This window comes from Poecilia reticulata, linkage group LG1 (assembly GCF_000633615.1).
Source record: "Poecilia reticulata strain Guanapo linkage group LG1, Guppy_female_1.0+MT, whole genome shotgun sequence".
NCBI lineage: Eukaryota > Metazoa > Chordata > Actinopteri > Cyprinodontiformes > Poeciliidae > Poecilia > Poecilia reticulata.
The window spans coordinates 26,179,813-26,198,166 of NC_024331.1; the positions used below are offsets into that span (position 1 = coordinate 26,179,813).

The 18,354-nt window shown below is 37.7% G+C and overlaps 1 protein-coding gene across 1 annotated transcript; it reads right to left on the reverse strand.

Annotated features, from left to right (window-relative positions):
- Positions 1 to 1,783: 1,783 nt before the first annotated feature.
- On the reverse strand, positions 1,784 to 11,311 carry LOC103469896 (homeobox protein OTX1 B). The gene is made up of 4 exons (XM_008417942.2): positions 11,080 to 11,311; positions 8,463 to 8,641; positions 5,624 to 5,775; positions 1,784 to 2,941 (listed from the first exon to the last, which is right to left on the reverse strand). Exons 2-4 carry the CDS (start codon positions 8,557 to 8,559, stop codon positions 2,156 to 2,158), a joined length of 1,035 nt encoding a protein of 344 aa, XP_008416164.1. The 5' UTR covers positions 8,560 to 8,641; positions 11,080 to 11,311; the 3' UTR covers positions 1,784 to 2,155.
- Between the last annotated feature and the right edge of the window lie 7,043 nt (positions 11,312 to 18,354).

Consider the following 18,354-nt stretch of genomic DNA (forward strand, 5'->3'; position numbering starts at 1 on the left):
ATTCTTGAATTGTGAGTTTTAACTTAATGAAATTTAAACTAAATAATAATTTCACAAAATGCAAGAAAAAACTGTCCTCACCTGGTTAAAGAGCCACATTTCTCTGTTATTTTACTCACAATATCAAGTTAAAATACCTACTTTTCTACTTTAGAATAATTTAAATTCTTGTTTCAAGTTGCATGAACAAAATTTTTGATCTGATAATGAATTTTATTAAACTTCACAATGAATTCAGCTCAGAAACATTCAGTGTGATCAGGACTTTATCCTCAGGCTTTAAAATAAAAATTTTCCTTAATAAAACACCAGAGTCAGATCAATGTAACGCACTTCCATCTCAGGATACAGAAACATGCCGCTAAGCATTCTGGGAAATAGTTCTCACTCCTGTCTTTGTCTCCTTTCAGTTTTTTAAGTTCAAACCTAAAAACTCTAGTTTCTTCAACTCTTGGAGGTTCGACAAAATTAATAAGTTAACACAACTTACTGCTGTAAGTTTATCTTCTACAAACTCACATTTAGGTTAAAAAACTAAAACTGGCTAAATTTATTTGACTCAAAGAGTAGAAGACAGTAGAAACAACTAAATACATCTCCAATGTTTAACAGTGTAGCAATAAATGCAGTAAAATCAGTTCACCACGTTGTTTTAAACCAGAGCGACTAACTAACTGCTCCTGCCAACACTGGATCTTTAGAAATGACAAACATTTCTCGGGGTTTAAACAAGACTTTATTATAAAGACACAAATGTACATTTTTATAATCTACAGCATTCTGACATTGTGATACAAATTCACATTTTGCTTTTCTTTCCCTTGCAAAGAGCAACTAGGAAAGTGTGACAATCCCAAACAAGTGCTGCAAACCGTTCTGCGACACTCTCCTGTAAAATGGAGGTTCTGAGATTCAGACTGAAAATCCCAGCAGCATCTCGTTGTTAAAAATAAGATCTCAGCCCGTCGTAATGTCCAACAGGTGGCTGTTTCTCCCCATCTTGTACGTTTTTATTTCTTTCTTTCAGGGAACAATCGCTGAGGTGATCCCAGACTGTGTATATCTCCAGAGGAGTTTTCCTGTTAAAGGCCTTCAGTTGGAAATAAGTCAGTTTTTATTTTCTTTCCCAAATTCTGGAGTAGAAAAATAATCCACAAGTAACAGCAGGGTTGAAGTCAAGGTGTAGCTGCTCAGTGCATGGTTTCAGTTCATTCACAGGTACGTCTTTAAAGGGGCAGCATTCTGTGTCTTTCAGGCACATAGTGCCACTTTTACAGCACAACTATAAGTAACTATGTTTACTTAAGTTGTTTAAAAATATGCTATATATCAAATATGATTTTAAAGAAATTTTACTTTGTAATTTAACGCCTTGAAATTGGGTCTCTGTCTCTTTAAAAACTCCAGCTCGTTCTGAAACTCCGCCTTCAGGAAGTCATCACAACATCACTTTATTTAAGACATGATAGTATCATAAACATAAAGGAGTGCTCATGAAGTCTCATTCAGTAAATATTGACACTTTTAATGCGAAGTTGACTCTTCTACTAAATTTTTAATGTTAATTTTAATAGAACTTTACATTAAAAGGGTCATTCTTGACCGAATAATGCAAAGTTTACGCCTTTAATGGACTTTTAATGTGACTTTTAGTGCATGGCAGTTTATTTACTGAATGACAGTTCATGACAACGGTCGTAAAGTTCATGAACACTCCTTCATGTTTATGACAGTGTCGTGTCAGGTTTATGGACACTATTTTAAATAAAGTGTTACCCATCGCTCGTCTTTAACCCTTTAACAGTGTTTTTTTTTGTTTGTCTTGTTTTATTTTACCAGCGTTTCACTGAGAAATGGCTCATATAAGGAGTTCAGCAGATATGCAGTTACATCAGATGTTTGCTAATTGCTGCAGGCTAGTCTGAAGGAGCTGAGTGGGGGCGGAGCAAAGTCCACCTAGGTGTTTTGTGCAGCTGAATGGTTGCCAGGGGAGATGAAAGGATTACTCAAATGAGGGAATAAGATGAAAAAAACATACGTTTTTCATAACACTGCCCCTTTAAAAATGTCTTTTCTATTAGATTCGGGATCTTCAATTTACAAAAAACAAACAAAACGAAAGTTTTTGAGCATACTAAGCAAGGGGCGAAGGAAGTCACAGAACCTGGAAGCGCCAAGAGGCCTGGTCTTTGTAGTCCAAACAGTCGGTAGCGTTGAAGTTGAGCTTCCAGGCTGAAGCTGCAGTCTGCTCCTTGTAATCCAGACAGTCTGTGGAGTTAAAGGCCAAGCCGGGCGCGCTGTACGTCTGGTGGTGGTGTGGCGGGTGGTGGTGGTGGTGGCCCGTCGTCTGGCCAATATGGTGGTGTGGGTGTCCGGTCATGGAGGAGCCCGTCATGGGGCTGAGCTGGTGCGGGTGGTGCGGGTGGTGGTGGGAATGCATGGGTGCCAGGTAGGAGCCACACTCCACCCCGCTGAAGTAGGAGCCCGACGCCGAGGCCGGGTAGCCCTGGCTGTACGCCGCCGTTTGGCTGTAGGACACCGGATAGGAAGCTGCTCCGGCGTTCGAGGAGGAGGTGGCGGAGCGCTGCATGCAGGATGCACTGGTTGGAGCGACCGGGTCGGGCAGGTTGGCCGGCGCCGGGGCTGGGGAGATCGGCGCCGGGCTCCAGATGGACGACACCGGAGCGGTGACGGAGGTAGAAGTGCTGATCAAAGCAGGACCGCCAAGACCAGAGGAGACAGAGGACGAGGAAGAGGAGGAGGAGGAGGTAGAGGTGGAGGCGGAAGAGCTGGACACAGCCGGCGGAGTGAACTGGCCGCTGCTCTCCGATCCAGTGCTCTCCCTGGTCGGAGACGACTTCTTCTTCAGTGGTTTTACCTTGGCGCTGTTGTTGCTCTGCTGCTGCTGCCGACACTTGGCTCGCCTGTTCTTGAACCAAACCTGAGGAACGAAGACGTTAAAAGGTCATTACTGTACATCAGACTGGGACTGAAGCAATTAATCTGATTAATTGTGATCAATCACAAAATTGTGATTAATCGTGAACCTGAAACGATAGCTCGGGAGGTTTTCCTACACAGTTATAACCAGGTTAATCCTTGATTAATCTTGATTAATTGTGATTAATCACGATTAATTGTTGATGAAAAGGGGTGCGGGTTGGAGTCCCTCTGTCGCCCTGCTTTTTTTTTTTTTGCCGATTTGAAGGGCAGAACATCGACTCAGCAGGAAATTTAATGCTTTTGATTATTTATGCAGTGTTGCATGACTCTGTGTTTAATGATGTAAAGCACTTTGAAATGCCTTGCTGCTGAAATGTGCTATACAAATAAAATTTTATTTGATTTGATTAATCGGATTAATTGTGATTAATCGATTAATGGACTTATTGTCAACTTATTTAGTAATCAAATAATCACTAATTTGGCTATACAAACTCTAAAATATGCCACTTGCTGAATAAAAAACATTCTCAGAGCATAAATTAAGCCACACTCCATGCCATTGACAGTGCGATTAATGTGTAAATAATGTGACTAATCACAAATAATCATGAATGATCTCATTAATCATGATTAATCACGATTAATCATGATTAATCGATCAAAATTATATACATTTTACATTTTATATGGAAACCTTCTTTGTAAACATGTTTTACCCAGAACCCCTGAAGGAACATAGCTTTAACTTCACCTGGTTGAAATTTTGTTATCCAATTATTAAAAATAGTCAACAGATTAGTATTATTTTAGCTGAAGATGCATATTTTGCTACAAATGATCTACCATATTCAAAGGAGAGCCATGTTATTGCATTTTAGGAAATAAAATGCGTATTTAAGGAATTTAATTATTTGTTTATTTGCAATATCAATCACATTGATATTGTATGAATTAAGCTTAAAAAATCTGCAGAATGTACAATTATTAAAATCCGATTACTCGCTTGCTCATCAGAATAATCAATTACTAAAATAAATCTACGTCAGATACATAAAACTCAGAGTGAGTCCAAACATTTTCTTCTTAGTTAAACTTCTCTGGCATCAAACAACAACCGGAGATGCAAAATGCGGACTTCTGCCTTAATTAACTGTATTTCTAATTTAGTGTCTCACCTCCAAACTGGATCAATAGAGAAAAACTTTCTACATGAACTGACCTGTTTGACTTGATACTTCAGGGTTTTGGGTGTCTTTTATTAAAATGTTGTGATCAGTTAATATCTGACCTTCAGTCTTTTTTCACTAGTTGATCCCTGAGGCTAAAGCTAATGGCTAATTCAACATAGTTCACCAAAGTGAACTAGTTTCCAAAAATAACTTTAGTCTAAATATATTCATGAATTGCATTTTGCAGACTTTTAAACTATTGTCACAGTTGCATTAGGTGGCTGTTCACAGAAAACCCAATGATTATTTACGTAGGAAATCTGAGTCTTTTGCAAAAACATATAATAAAAAGAAAAAAAAAGTACTAGTGGTTAAGGTTAAAGCTTACTCAGCTTTGATTGTTTTTATTAAGTGTTTTTTCTTTCCATCTTCCATTTGCTTTCCTTTATCACAGGAAGATCATTTGTGGAGTTCTGCCTCATACTTTCCTGATTTGTGTAAATAATCATCAGACTTTCTGTCAATAACTGCATGGCGAAAGCTTAAATGTTCATAAAAATAATATTCACTATGATGTTTTTGAGAAATCAGTTGTTTGTGGATGGTAAAAGTCCATTTAGGTTTAGTTAACTTCAACCTCTGGGGTCAATAATCAGGATTTCTACCAAATGAAGGAGCCAACACAGGTAAGATGTTACCTGGTTATAACCGTGTAGGAAAACCTCCCGAGCTTCAGGTTTTCTATGATTTAGATAATTAATGACTAATAATTACTATTTATAAAACTTAAAAGATGATGATGAGATGTGCCACATTTTGTCAAAATCTTTTCATCTTCACACCTTTCAGATTTCGGGTTAATTAAATTCTTTTGAAGAAAAAATATCTGTAAGATAAAGAAAGCTTTTTTTCTTTTCCATTTACCTAATTCATTTTGTACAAAAACAACTTCCTAGTTTGTAACTTACTGTAGCTGTGAAGCTAATACAACAATATACATTTGCTGCATTTTGCTAAAATAATCTTTGTTTCTATAAAATGTAACCCACAATGATAATAGAAATGTTGAAACTTGGACGTTTCTCAGATAAAACAAGGAAAAGCAGCCGGTATTCCAGCTCTAATCCCGGCTGAGGATTTCTAAAGCTAGCTAAGGAAAATCTCTGAGAAGTTTTTTAGATAGAAAGCTCGTCATATCAAAAGCTGCCAAACTCTCTCCTTTCTTTAAAGACTTGTCTAAACTCGACTGAAAGTCGCTGAACATTTCTTGCTCACAGCAAAGTTAATGGAGCCCGAGGTGAAACACAGATGAGTCTCACAGGAAGTGACACTGAATCCTATTAAACTCTTTACACTTTATTTCCTGAAGTTGGAAGCTTCAGAAAACGCATTTAAGTTTAAATTTAACCTTCGACTCCAGACTAAAAAAAAAAAGAAGCCAAGTCAGTATTTTTTCCTCCTCCAGATGAGAAGTTGTGTATTTTTTGTGACTGTTTCTCCTCGCTGACCTGCACTCTGGACTCTGGCAGGTTGATTTTCAGCGCCACCTCCTCCCTCATGAAGATGTCTGGGTAGCGCGTTTTGGCGAACAGAGACTCCAGGATGTCCAGCTGCGTCCGGGTGAAGGTCGTACGTTCCCGCCGCTGCTTTCGAGGGTTGGCTGATGGAACAAAAAAACAAAAAAAATCACAAAAAAGTGTTATTGTTGATCACCATGCAGGACACTTCAAAACCCTGATAAAACCCTAAAGTTAAATGTGCAACTGTGCATAAAGCTTCGGTCTAAACTTGTTACGATTTTCCCTCAAGGAAAAAAAAAAAATCAGCTTTCAATGAAAGAACAAATCAACATCATAAACATGGAAAACTTTAATTATAAAGTTGCAAAACACAACAACCAAATTCAAAACTTGGAGCGATGAACAAAAATTGCACAAACCCAGTTTACTCAAAACTTTTGTGGCAGAAACTTGGAAAGCAACCTGATGGTTTTTCTCCTGACATTACAGGTGAGCGTCTCCTGCACAGCGATACCTGCTTTTATTTAATCACCTTCATGTTAAAAACTTCAAATAAATTAAATCTGCTGTTTAGTAAAAATCTGCAATGAATAATGAATTGAGTCCATGTTTGATCTTGATTCAATCTGAAAAAGTGCTTAACGTTTAACTCTTTTCTGTGTTTTTACAAAACAAATTAAGTTTGAATAAATCTCAAGCTGTGTCTTAAAGACTCTATTGTCAATTTCAGTTTTAATCATTTAGATTTTGAGCTACTTATGGTCAAATTCAGTTCAAATTCCTTCAAAAAAAAAGCAGCAAAAAGCCCAACATGTAAAACCAAGTAGAAATCTTCAAATCAGACACCAACTTCAGAACCATTAGCATTTTTTTTTTTTTTTTTACAGTGCTTGCATTCTGCACTGTAAAATGACACTGGTGTGCAACCGCTGGACATGCAAGCAGCAGAAAACTAATTACAGACGCAAATGACAAAATCTTAATTTCAGAGTGCTTGTCGCCCCCTGATGGATTGCAGTCCTGGGCAGAGAGCCATTTTGCCCGATTAAAAAACTGCCACATCCTGGTGTAATTACACTGCAAACAATTTGGTCTGTTTGTCACCAAGTTACTGTAACAACAACAGCTCTTTACTGCATCTCACTAAAGATTCGGACCTGTATTCTGTCTGCTTCACGTTTTCTGGATGAAACTCGATGCAAAAAACATGACAGATTAGAAGATTGTAAACATTTTGTGGGCTGAACTGTCACTATATTTTGGTGAACTTTATTTATTTTGCTCTTTTAATTATTTAATTTGACATACATTATGAAATGTTAACTGTAAAAATGTTTTAATCATCCATGAACTGTTATTGTTTTGCAGCTTGTCATAATTAATCCTCAAACGAGTTTTCATAGAAACTGTTTGCTTGTCGTGACATTTTGCTTCCGTTTCTGCCGACTCCTTTGTAATTGGGTATTATTGGTGTTACTGTTTGAATTGCACAATTAGATATTTCTTTTATTTGCATCTAATTAAATTGTTCTGATTCTTTAATTTTTCACAAAATCTAATAAAAAATAAAAAATTTCCTGTAATAAATTTGCTACAACCAAACTATAACATATTTTACAGTAATAACTAAATTATTCAAATTGAGTGAATTTGTTACCAAAAAGATCAAATAATGGGCTTTTGTTTTTGTTTGTGGCGACTTTGGGAACCAAAACATCATAAATTTAAATACTGAGTTAAATTCCTTTTCACTGAATAATTGTTTGATTATTTCGCTCATTTAGTTGGTTTTTCTTTAGCTGTTATTTAGAAGCCAAGATAGAAAAAAGGAGTAAAACCTGAGAAGTATTAATAAACTTTTCAAATATATTCTAACAAGTTGTCATGTGAACCTTTTGTCCTGACAGCCTCTGCTAAGATGTGTCAATAATAAGTTACTTGAGTACATTTTGGAAAAACAAGTTTTACTACACCACACCTTTTACTTTTGCTTGGCTAATTTTGCTTTGAAGTGTCTTCACATTTACTTGAGTAAAATTTCTGGATGCTCCCACTATGAGTAACTTTACTGAATGAAGAATAAAACTTGTTTTAACCAGAAACCTCCAGTTTATCTTAAAGTGAGACGTTGTGTTTCTGCACAAGCTGCAGTTTTATTGTAAAGTTATTTTCCATTTGCTGAACCTGCTGGGTCCCTTAGAGGTCAAAGATACAGTAAACACTGAATAGTGTCACTGGAAATATCTTAACCTGCTTTATATATATATTGGAGAACGGATTTGTTTTGCCTACATTTGATTTTATTATTATTTTAATCTGTAAAATGCAAGAATGTGCTCCTAACTTTATATTCTTGTCTGCCTGGTGACATTATTTTTAATTTTTTTAAAACATTAAATCAGATGTTATGTTCAGTATTTGAATGGACGCTATATGTTTGAGTAATTCTTTAGGACAGCTACTCTTTAGTTTTATTCTGGATGTTGTTAGAGCTAATTTTTACATTTCATTTTCAAACTTTACTACACCGAAATCCAAATAATTTAATGTGAAATATCGGATAAAATCGGACAATCGTTCATCTTTACAGTAAAGTGGATAATTGGTGCCGGTGAGTTTCGCTAATTTTAGTCAAATTAAGAATATGAAGTGCTTTTAGGTAGGATTCAGCTTGAAGCGTAAAACAAACACACCAGCTTAGCAAAAACTCATCACAAAAATAAGAATATATTCTAAAACAAGCACCTGAAAGTGAAAAACTACAAGACATTTTGGAGGTTTTTGTTTCCATTTGCAGGCGTCATTTTGTGTTTGACTTCGTGCGTACCGGGATAGCCCACGGACGGGTGCAGCAGGTCCATGGCGGCTCCGCTCAGGCCCAGCCCGCTCATGCCGTACGGGGCCTGTTTGAGGTAAGACATCATGCTAGAAGCAGCGAGGGGAGACCGGAGTCTGGGCGGACTGGACAGGTGCGGGTCCCCGGTGATCGACTGGGACCGTGGGCTCCTGCAGAAACACAAACACACACGCGCAAAACTCAAAAACTACGTCAGGTGAAGGGAATTATCTACAATGCTGACTCCCTCAAATTAACGAAGAACTGCTTCAGCATCTTTTAATGTTATATTTTAGAGCTGCAGATGTAATAACTCCTGATTTTAAATAAAAAGTAACACCTGATATTCCCATTTTGTTCCGAACTGAACTCGATCAGTCGGTGCCTCCAAACGGGAGCTTCATTTTATTTTATTTTATTTCTAAAGATAACTAAATGTAGCATTTAACGAATCAAGCACGTTTGTTTATATGACGTTAAATAACAGTTTCATTCAAGCAGCTGTAGTTAATTTACTTTGGTCACCAATCAACTTTTAGAATTGGACGGAACATGTCGGTTCATTCAGATCTTATTTTTAAAGTGTTCAGCAGAAAATAGTCAAATTAATTAATAAAGAGTTTAACAAGTCCCTCAAAGTCAGAAAGCTAAGAATGGAGAAAGTTTCTGTTTTGAGCTAAAAGCTGAAGTTTGTTTGCAGAATTAACTCAAATCTTAACTATCGCTAAAAACATTTACATCCCACCTCAGAATAGGATTTTAAAAGTTTTTTTTTTTTTTACTTCTTCAGTAATGCTTTATGTCTTTAAACCGTGATCTCATCATTTGTTTCTTTTTAACATGGTGACACAAGGCAGAGAAAAATATTTATTATAAAAATGTAACTATTGAAATGAGTATTTAAATTTATTGGCTGAATGTCTTTAACTTATTAAAATTTGATGAAAATCCAACTAGATTTACGCCAAATGTTAAACACGTTTCATTGGTTGAATTCCAGTCGGTTTTCTTTTAACTATAAGATGTTTAAAACTTTAATGTATTGAGTTGAGGATAAACTGCTTAAATCCCATATTAATGATTTTCTAAAATCTTATTTTTAACAGAATATATTCAACAGAACAAAGAAAAAAAAAAACGAACCCTGATTTTGGCTGAATTGTAATATTTTTCTTTCTTTATTTATTTTTTAGAGTTTTTGGTTTTATTCTTTTATGCTGATGATTCGAACAATCGTGTGACATGGAAACTAATCGACAGCTTCGAGGGAATGAAAGAAACGAGAAGCGGAACGGAAATGAAGCAGCTTTCAGTCCGAAACGAGTCAACATGATGGGTTCTCATTTCATTTCCCTGCCCGTCGCGCTCCGGCTTTCATCTCCGTGATGTTATCATTAATTCAGCCATTAAGACGGACCTGCGGAGACTCGCGTTTGAATCTCAGGCCGCTGGAGGATTTCCTCCATCCTCTGAGGGAATGCGCTCCTGAAGAGCCACTCAACCCGAGGCGCGGCTCATTGCACCGCGGATTAATGCTGCAGTTTAAACCTGTTTATTTCCACCTCGGACGCAAACAGAAGCAGCTTTTGGAAGGTTTTTATATCGCATCCAAACTCGGCTCAACTGCATTCGGACACGCGTAATTGTGGACAAATATTATTTAAAGAAGGTTGATGTTTTTCTAAATGTATTTATGGTATTTACCAAATGAATTGGTTTTTATTTAACAGCTTTAAACCCCGCTGATGGAATCATCATTAGTTTGGGTGTGAACCAGCGCATATTCGCAAAGTGAAGCTCGTTTCCGCCTGAAAGCTGAACTCAGGCATCAGCGCTCCGCTTGTTTCCATAAACCGCAGGAAGCGCCCGGATTGCGCAATGTAAATGCGCCGAAAACTGTGTGCAAATGAGCTCCATTATAATTTAGATTAGATCTACAGGCGGCAATTAGCGGAGAGCTCTTATCTGAGCGGAGTGTCCGCGTTTCTCCAGCCTGTTTCCACCTGGGAAGTTTACATCAGGAGTAAACCTGACAGTGGAGTTCATGTCATGTTTAGGTTCCGCTGAGAAACTCGTCACTTCAGAGCTTCATTTACGCATTTTTCTGTCCGTTTTGACGCCAAACTGCGTGAAAGTGACTGTACAAAGTTTATCCACGGCCTGAGTTATTTTACACGAAGTGAGCTGAAACAAATGTCATCCGGAATGGCGATAAATTCAACTGGGAGTATTTCTGTTCCCATCAAATAGACTTTTTATATAAAATATTTTGTAATATTAATGATTTAATAAATAATGTTAAGAACAAGGCTTTAGGAAAAGCCGCCATGCAAACAGTTTTATTTTATCAATTTGTTTAATTCGCGACCCAAATATGTTTTGCAAGTTACCGCAATCCAGCACGTTGCGTGATTTTTAGGGTTGCAGAAAAATGGACAGAAAAATATTCCCGTAATTCCAGCCGCATGGAATTACATGTTATTACAGCGAAGAAAGAAAGAAAGAAAGAAAGAAAGAAAGAAAGAAAGAAAGAAAGAAAGAAAGAAAGAAAGAAAGAAAGAAAGAAAGAAAGAAAGAAAGAAAGAAAAAGTTAATTCCCAGGTCTCACCTTTCTTGATCTCCTCTGTAGATTCCCGTTAAATATTAAACCAACGATATTTATCCATATATTTAGAAGATATATCCACATCAGGGAAGATTTATTCGGTTATTTTGAAGTTCAGCTCCTCTTGTATAATTTCACACCAGCCTCCAGGCCGAGACGTTAAAGAAAGAAGAAAATAAAAGCCTAAAGTCGCTGTCTGGGTGATCCGCGGCTCTTCTCTCTCCTGCTGCTGCTGACGGACGGAGATTGATGAAGGTTTGTGAAACCAGCTGCTCTATGAATCAAGCAGCCGCACATTCGGCCCCCAGCGCTGCCGACCAATCACAGCGCTCCGCCGGGGAAGCGGACCAATCAGGGCGCGACACGTCACATTGAAAGTCGAAAAGTTTAGGCGTAAAAGTTGGACCCGTTCGGCCTGCAGGAGAGGGAAGAATAAATCAGCTGCCTTCATTAATGCTTAAACTTTAAGATAAAGGTCAATATTTATTGTATTAATGAAGAAATAGAGAAAGTAGCTTCAGTTTGAATAAATAGAGTTACATGTAATACAATTCAAGTTTGTTAAACTTACTTTATTGACGTTTGCTTAACGTGGCAACTTAATACATTCACTTGGATAAACATAATTTGTAAATAATTAACTCATTTTTTGAAGTTGGATCACCTGATTTAGTTTTTTCAGTGTATGAAGGAAGATAAATATGAGCAATAAGAAAACTGCAGCGTCTTAGTAAAAAAAAGTAAAACTTTACCTAGAAAGCATCTTTCAAGATTTAAAAATGACAAAAACCCAGAGGAGGATAACAAAAAGCCATTTCTAAAAAATATTTGAAGCTCACTTTAAAACAAAGAAAACAATCCGTCAGATTTAATGAGATGGTTTCAGTGTGAGCCCAGTCCGCTGATTAAAATTAATCAGTGTTTGTATTTACATAACTGAATTAAGCTTCATATTAAACTCTCTAAAGCTTCAGTTCATTTTTCTGGCTCAAATAAATAAAAATGACAGAACTAATCCCTTATTATACTAAATTAACTACATTTGCTGATCAATAATACTTCCTGGAGTCATATTACCAAATTTATACATTTATTTAAGTCGTTGCTCATCAGAGAGACGGGAAACGTTTTCACTCTTGCAGCAGGTTTCTCAATTTCGGGTAATAAATGAAATCATAACTACAAATCTGAGATCCGCCCAAATGATCAGTACTTGCTACTTGCCAGTTGTGCACATACCAGTGCTGCCCCTCTCCCACCTGTTGCTGCTGACTCCCCTGTCAGCTGACTCCGTCATTATAATGTGATGTGACATTATAACTGCAGCAACCAATATTTTTATAGCGATAAGAATATTTGCTAAAGAAAACCATTTAAATGATGTTACATTTGTTTTAATTTTCTGCATAAATACATGGAATTGTTCCACTTTTACTAAATAAATCCTGCTATTATTTGAACTTGTTCCTCTTAATGACGGTGCAAATAGGAAAAATCTACAGTTTTTCCAACTATTTCTGACGGGAATACCATCAAACAGCTGGTTTAGGACAGAAAAGTTGAAATATAGACACAAAATTAGGTCATTTAACTAAAATGTTAAGCTGCTTCTCATAAACTTCCAAGCTAAAGTTTGGTTTAACTCAGCACATAAATGATGGGCGATGTAAAGCCCTGTGTAACAATCTAAACCGAAGAGGTTTGTTTATCAGTTTATTCCTAGGAAAGGCTTTTAATGTTTAAAACATTTAAAAAAGTAATTGTAGCACAAAACAAACCAGGCAACTCAACTGTCAAGAAAAGTCAGAAACATATTTTACATCCAGCTTTTCCACTAAAAGTGTCTTAACATCAAAATGCATAATGAAAAAAAAACACCTTTTCTCAGAAATACTTAAATGAGCAGATTAAAAGTTTCAGGTGCCTGACGGCAATAAAAGCAGCAACTGATGACAAGTATCAAGATATCAAACGGACGGACAGTCATTGTTGTTGGAAACGGTTTGGGGGATTTAATCCCAAATTGCAGGAGTATTTTCTTAATACTAAGCCTGTAAATCCAGGGATCAGGCGGCCTGATGAGATGTGTGTGTGTGTGTGTGTGTGTGTGCGTGTGTGTGTGTGTGTGTGTGTGTGTGTGTGTGTGTGTGTGTGTGTGTGTGTTGGAGATGGTGGGGGTTAAGTCTGCAGAGGCTTTCCTCTCTGTGTTGTTGGTGGTCATCAAAAGCATGATGCATAAAATCTCAGGTTGTCAGAAAGCACACAGACTCCTGCAGGCTCCCATAGGCTGGTGCCGCTCACTGCCGTCCTTTTAAAGCGCCACACAGAACCGGACACGCAGAAGAACCTCCAGAACCAGGCGAGTCCAGAGAGGGGTGGTGTTTATCCTGAGCACGCAGGTGAAAACACAACCCAGGTGAAACATGCTGGCCGGCGCTGCGAACACACACTGCTGCTACTCTGAGCTGAACGCTTCTGTTTCACTGCGACTCACAGGTAAGAACAAACTTCATTCTGCAGTTTTTTAATGAAAAATGTTCACTTTGAGTTGTGAAAGTTTATAAAAAAGACCGTCACCGTTTATCATCCAGCATGCTGTTGAAGTAATAGTTTAAATTGTAATAATTTAAGAACTCTGCTGTGAAAGAGGCTTAAAGAAAAACTAGAGGCTGGATGATGACAGACAAACCGGTTAAAAATATTTAAAGATGAGACGACTGTGATTAGAGCCAATTACGAAATTTAAATATATCGTTGGTCAGTTAAAGTAGAAATTACAGTACATCAAACAGTGATTATTTGTCAGCCATAAAATTAAACATAGACTATTTTCTTGTCATTGGGTTAGGGTTAGAAATGTTGTTGCTTAGCTACCAGAGTACACAAAAAAATACTGAAAAACTATAGTGTGACTATAAATACATACAGATATATAAAAGTGCTACTGGTGCAGGTAAGAAAAAAAATCCATCTGGTAAACTTGAACTTTTAAATGCATTTGCTGGTGCTGCAAAAAGTTCACTATGTAAAAAAGATCAGTTTAAAGGCTCTTTTCATTGACTCTTAAGCTCCTATATATTCCTGAAAAAGTTTGTCTTATTTGAAATGTACTAAGATATTTACACTAGAAACTAGACCAAAGAAACTTTGTTTACTTGACCAAATGTGTGATGATAATTTGGAAAGGAGCTTGGTAGGCAGATTGTTGTCATTTATAAAAGTGTTGCAGCAGTTTGATGGGACAGATAGGACAGGAGAGGTTTCTCTCTGCAGAGTGCAGTCACTTGACCCGGCCGCCGCGTCCTCTCTGCACACGCCGTCCCAGTAATGATGAACTGGGCTCAGTGGAGCAACTGGAGGCTGGCGGAGTAGATAACAGCACTTCACTGACTGTCATCTTACCTGGCTGTGTGCACAGCTGTGTGTGAGGACCAATCTGACAAACATCTGCAGAACGGAGAGGAGATTCACTGAAGGCGTAAATAACACCGTCTGCAAGTTAAAGAGACAACCATCTCATCTGGTTAAACCCAGTTTATATTTAGAAAGGCATTTTGACAGATCTTATCACACACACACACACAATTAGATATTTTTATTGCGTAAATTTACACTATTCAGACACTTATGATCCTCCATCCTAATAATGCACTTGTGTGTTTGGTTAAGCACAGAAAACAAGCTAATTTTCTTTGAAAGTCTCGTCAAGTATTCTTGCTACATTTATTTTTATTTAAAGAAAAAAGAAACAAATATCTGAATATCTTAATTTTATGGATCGCTAGTTGTCAGGAGGAAGAACTTGTGTTTAAGTCCTTTCCATTTTCTTTCCACCAGGAAGAACATCAGTCTAAAATTATACCACAGTGAGCGCTTCTTAAAATACTGATTGAAGATGACGCCCATGTGCAAGAGTGGTTTGCGTATTTATACTTAAGTGGGATGTATTACGCAAAATTCACATTGTTGTTCTTTCATTTGAGTTTCTACTGCTTCTAAAAAACAGACCAAGTGCTTAAAAAAAACCCGAGACAGTTTGTGGCAATAAGTTAATCTTTTTGGTGTCTGAAAAATGAGCCATTTCAAAAACCTCTGTAATGTAACATCACAGATCAGCAGGCACTGCCTCGTTACCTAGCGACCCAAGCAGAGCTCCAGCATGTCTGGTCAGCTGGTTTTACCTCTTTATGCGCTTTACAACGGCTGCTGGAAAAGACAAATATTTTGTTGTTGACTTAATATTCAGAAACCACTTACTGCATTCTTGTTGGTTGTGCAGGAGTCTCTTTTTGCGTAATTTTGCGTCTGCTTGCAGACATTTTCTGATGCATGTGTAAACATTAAGTTAGGGGGCGTGGCCAGCAGCAGATTATCTGGATCTAAAGAGACAAAACGTTCAAAAACAGCAAATTGTGAATGGAGATCAAAATAGGCAGAACTGACCAGACTAAAATCTCATTATCTAAGAACGATTTTCTGCAGCTAATTAAATGAACATGTTTTGTACATCAAATAGATCTATTCTAACCTGTTCAAGGAAGTGGAATAGTCACTTTTCAGTGTTAAAAAACACAGACTTGCTAGTATCTCATTGGGAATAAGAAGCAACTCGTCGTTTGGCATCAGGTACAGTAGGAAGCGAGTCCAGACAGAGATAACCCCAGAGAGTTGAGAGAGAGCAGTCTGGAGGTGTCAATCAGGGGCCCCGGGCCCGGCCCCGCTCATTAAGAAGGCAAACAATGAAGGGAGGCAGGGGGGACGACGAGGATGGAGAAATCAGACACCAGAGCCACGAAACCAACTGACCCCATCCAGTACCCATCACCCCCTGAAACACACACACTGTGTGAAGGGAATTACTAAGGTGTGTGTGTGTGTGTGTGTGTGTGTTTGTGTGTGTATGGGGGTGAACTTCCAATCCTTTTAGGATTATGCCCCCCTTCCTCTCCTCTCTGGCTCTGTTCTTCGCTCTTTCACTCTGCTGCCCCTCGGGCAATCACCTTAAAACTCGCATGGCCAGCGCTCATTCAGATATCTCTTACAATGCGGAGCACCGGTAACCATGTGAGCGCTGGCAAGGCATGCAGGAATGCACGGATTCACTTCCCTGGCACCCTCTGTGCAAGAAAAAAGAGGAATAAAGTAAACATGATAAGGTTTTTCCCATCTGTCTGGATGCAAACTTGATTTGAAAGGTAACTTCAACAAAGTTGAAGAAAATGTGCCAAAAAGATGATTTTTAAAAAAAATCATCATCTTCAAACTTTACAAATTACTGTAGATTTGATAAAAATGGTAAAATTCTTGTTGAAAAGTTTAAAACAAGCTTAGATAATAACACATCACAGATCTCTGTTCAAGCGATCGTCCGAACATGGAAAGATAAAAAACCAAACGCAAAACCAGGACTTTAACGTGAGAGGTCAAAAATTGGACTCATTACTTCAACGTATTTTTTACTAAAGTAAAAGTAAAACCAAAAGCCATCCAAAAAAAAAAAAAAACTCAAGGAAGAGTAAAAAAGTATTTGGTAAAAAGTTTTCTAGTTTTTGTTCAAATTATCAATTGTTTAATATTTAAAAATTGTATCATCAGTTGAAGGACCAAAATGAAATGAATTAATTTTGTAACATAATTTAAAAAAAAATAATAAAAAAAGGCAAATAAAAAAAATAAAAATCAATTTCTGTCAAAATAAAACTTATGAAACTTAAATAATAACTGCAGGTGTGATTCTGTGTCATGTTTGTTTTCCATTCAGTGAAGTTTCTCACTGTGGAGAATCCAGCATAACAATACTTTATAATAAAATTGCTCAGGTCTAAAAGGCCCAATTAAGATTTTTTCATTGAAAAAATTGTATTTGTGACACTTCCATATGTGGTACTAACTAAGTCAAATATGTGTCCAATTTTCAAAGACTCTGTGATCTGAAGGTTCATGTTTAATTTTATTCAACTTTTATGTGACCTGAGACGTGCATCATAGCGTCTCCAAGGGGGGAAGAAAGGGGCCATTGGCCCCTGTTGAAAAATGCTTGCCACTCAACTAGCCCCCCATTCAGGTCATAGAAAGGCATACAGTAATCTACTTCAATAAAGACATAAATGTAAACCCCAATAAAAATATAAAAAATAAATAAGTTTTTCTGTTTAAATTTTTTCTGGCCTGGTTTGGTCTGACCTTCCCTAAGAAAATGTTGCAGACAAAACCAGATCAGACCTAAACAATGACCAAAAAAAAAATATTCATGAAATTATGATTAAAATTCCCCTGACGAGCATCACACCACAATCTCACCACTCTTGGTTCTGACTAAACACCCAAACAGATTTCTCTACACAAGCTGCCTCCAATGCTCCACAAAAAGCCACAGCCTTCTTTTTAGATCTTGTGGCAACACGATCGGCTCCCATTGCTGAATAAACTTTGAAATTGATCTAATACATAGAGGCATCCATTTTTATTTTTGTAAACAATGCATTGCTGGTTGACGTCAGCGTTCTTCTTCTGCGAATGTGGGTCACTTTGGGGTCGTAAACAGTTCGCACAAAGTCTAATTGCGGTCACATTAAGTTATAAGTATGAACGACCACAAAAAAATTATACACGCCTTCCCAAGCAGCTCCTGGTTCTGTGTGAGCCACGCAGGGGGTCAGGGCAGACACAACCTCTCCCTCCCTGCACCTCGGCCTTCACAAGGCAAGGAATTGCCATCCGTCCTTATCTCCAGGTCCAGTCAACTAGAGGCGGCGAGAGAATTTGCTCCATCATCAGAGCTGGCTATTTGATAGGATTCTGGTGCTGAAGCTAATCAATCTGCAGCACGGAGTGCCCAGAAGACCTGTAACAAAGCTCAAAGAGCCCCACAAATGGCCCAGTCCTGGGGATAAGCCCCTGCACAGGATTACATATTGATTTTGAACGTCTAAAAAAAACCTTATCATATAAAACCGCAGCAGACTACAAAAGTAGTGGAGTCTATGCATGGATCCGTCTTTCAGAGACGAGCATCCACTTTCAAATGCAGAGACCCCATGCATGAACCAAAACAGAAATAAATGGTGGAGAAATCAATGGCAGGCGCAGAGTGGTACATTGTTAAGTTCAGAATTGCAACTAGACTCTGAGCGGGGGGACGGACAGCTCTGCGTTTACTTCTGCATGTTGTTACTGTTTATTTTAAAATGCGTCCTCTGAAACATTCCTAAATTATTTATCTCTTTCCTATGTTAAGCAACACTTCTGTCTGTCTTTAGTCATTATTGAAAACTGATC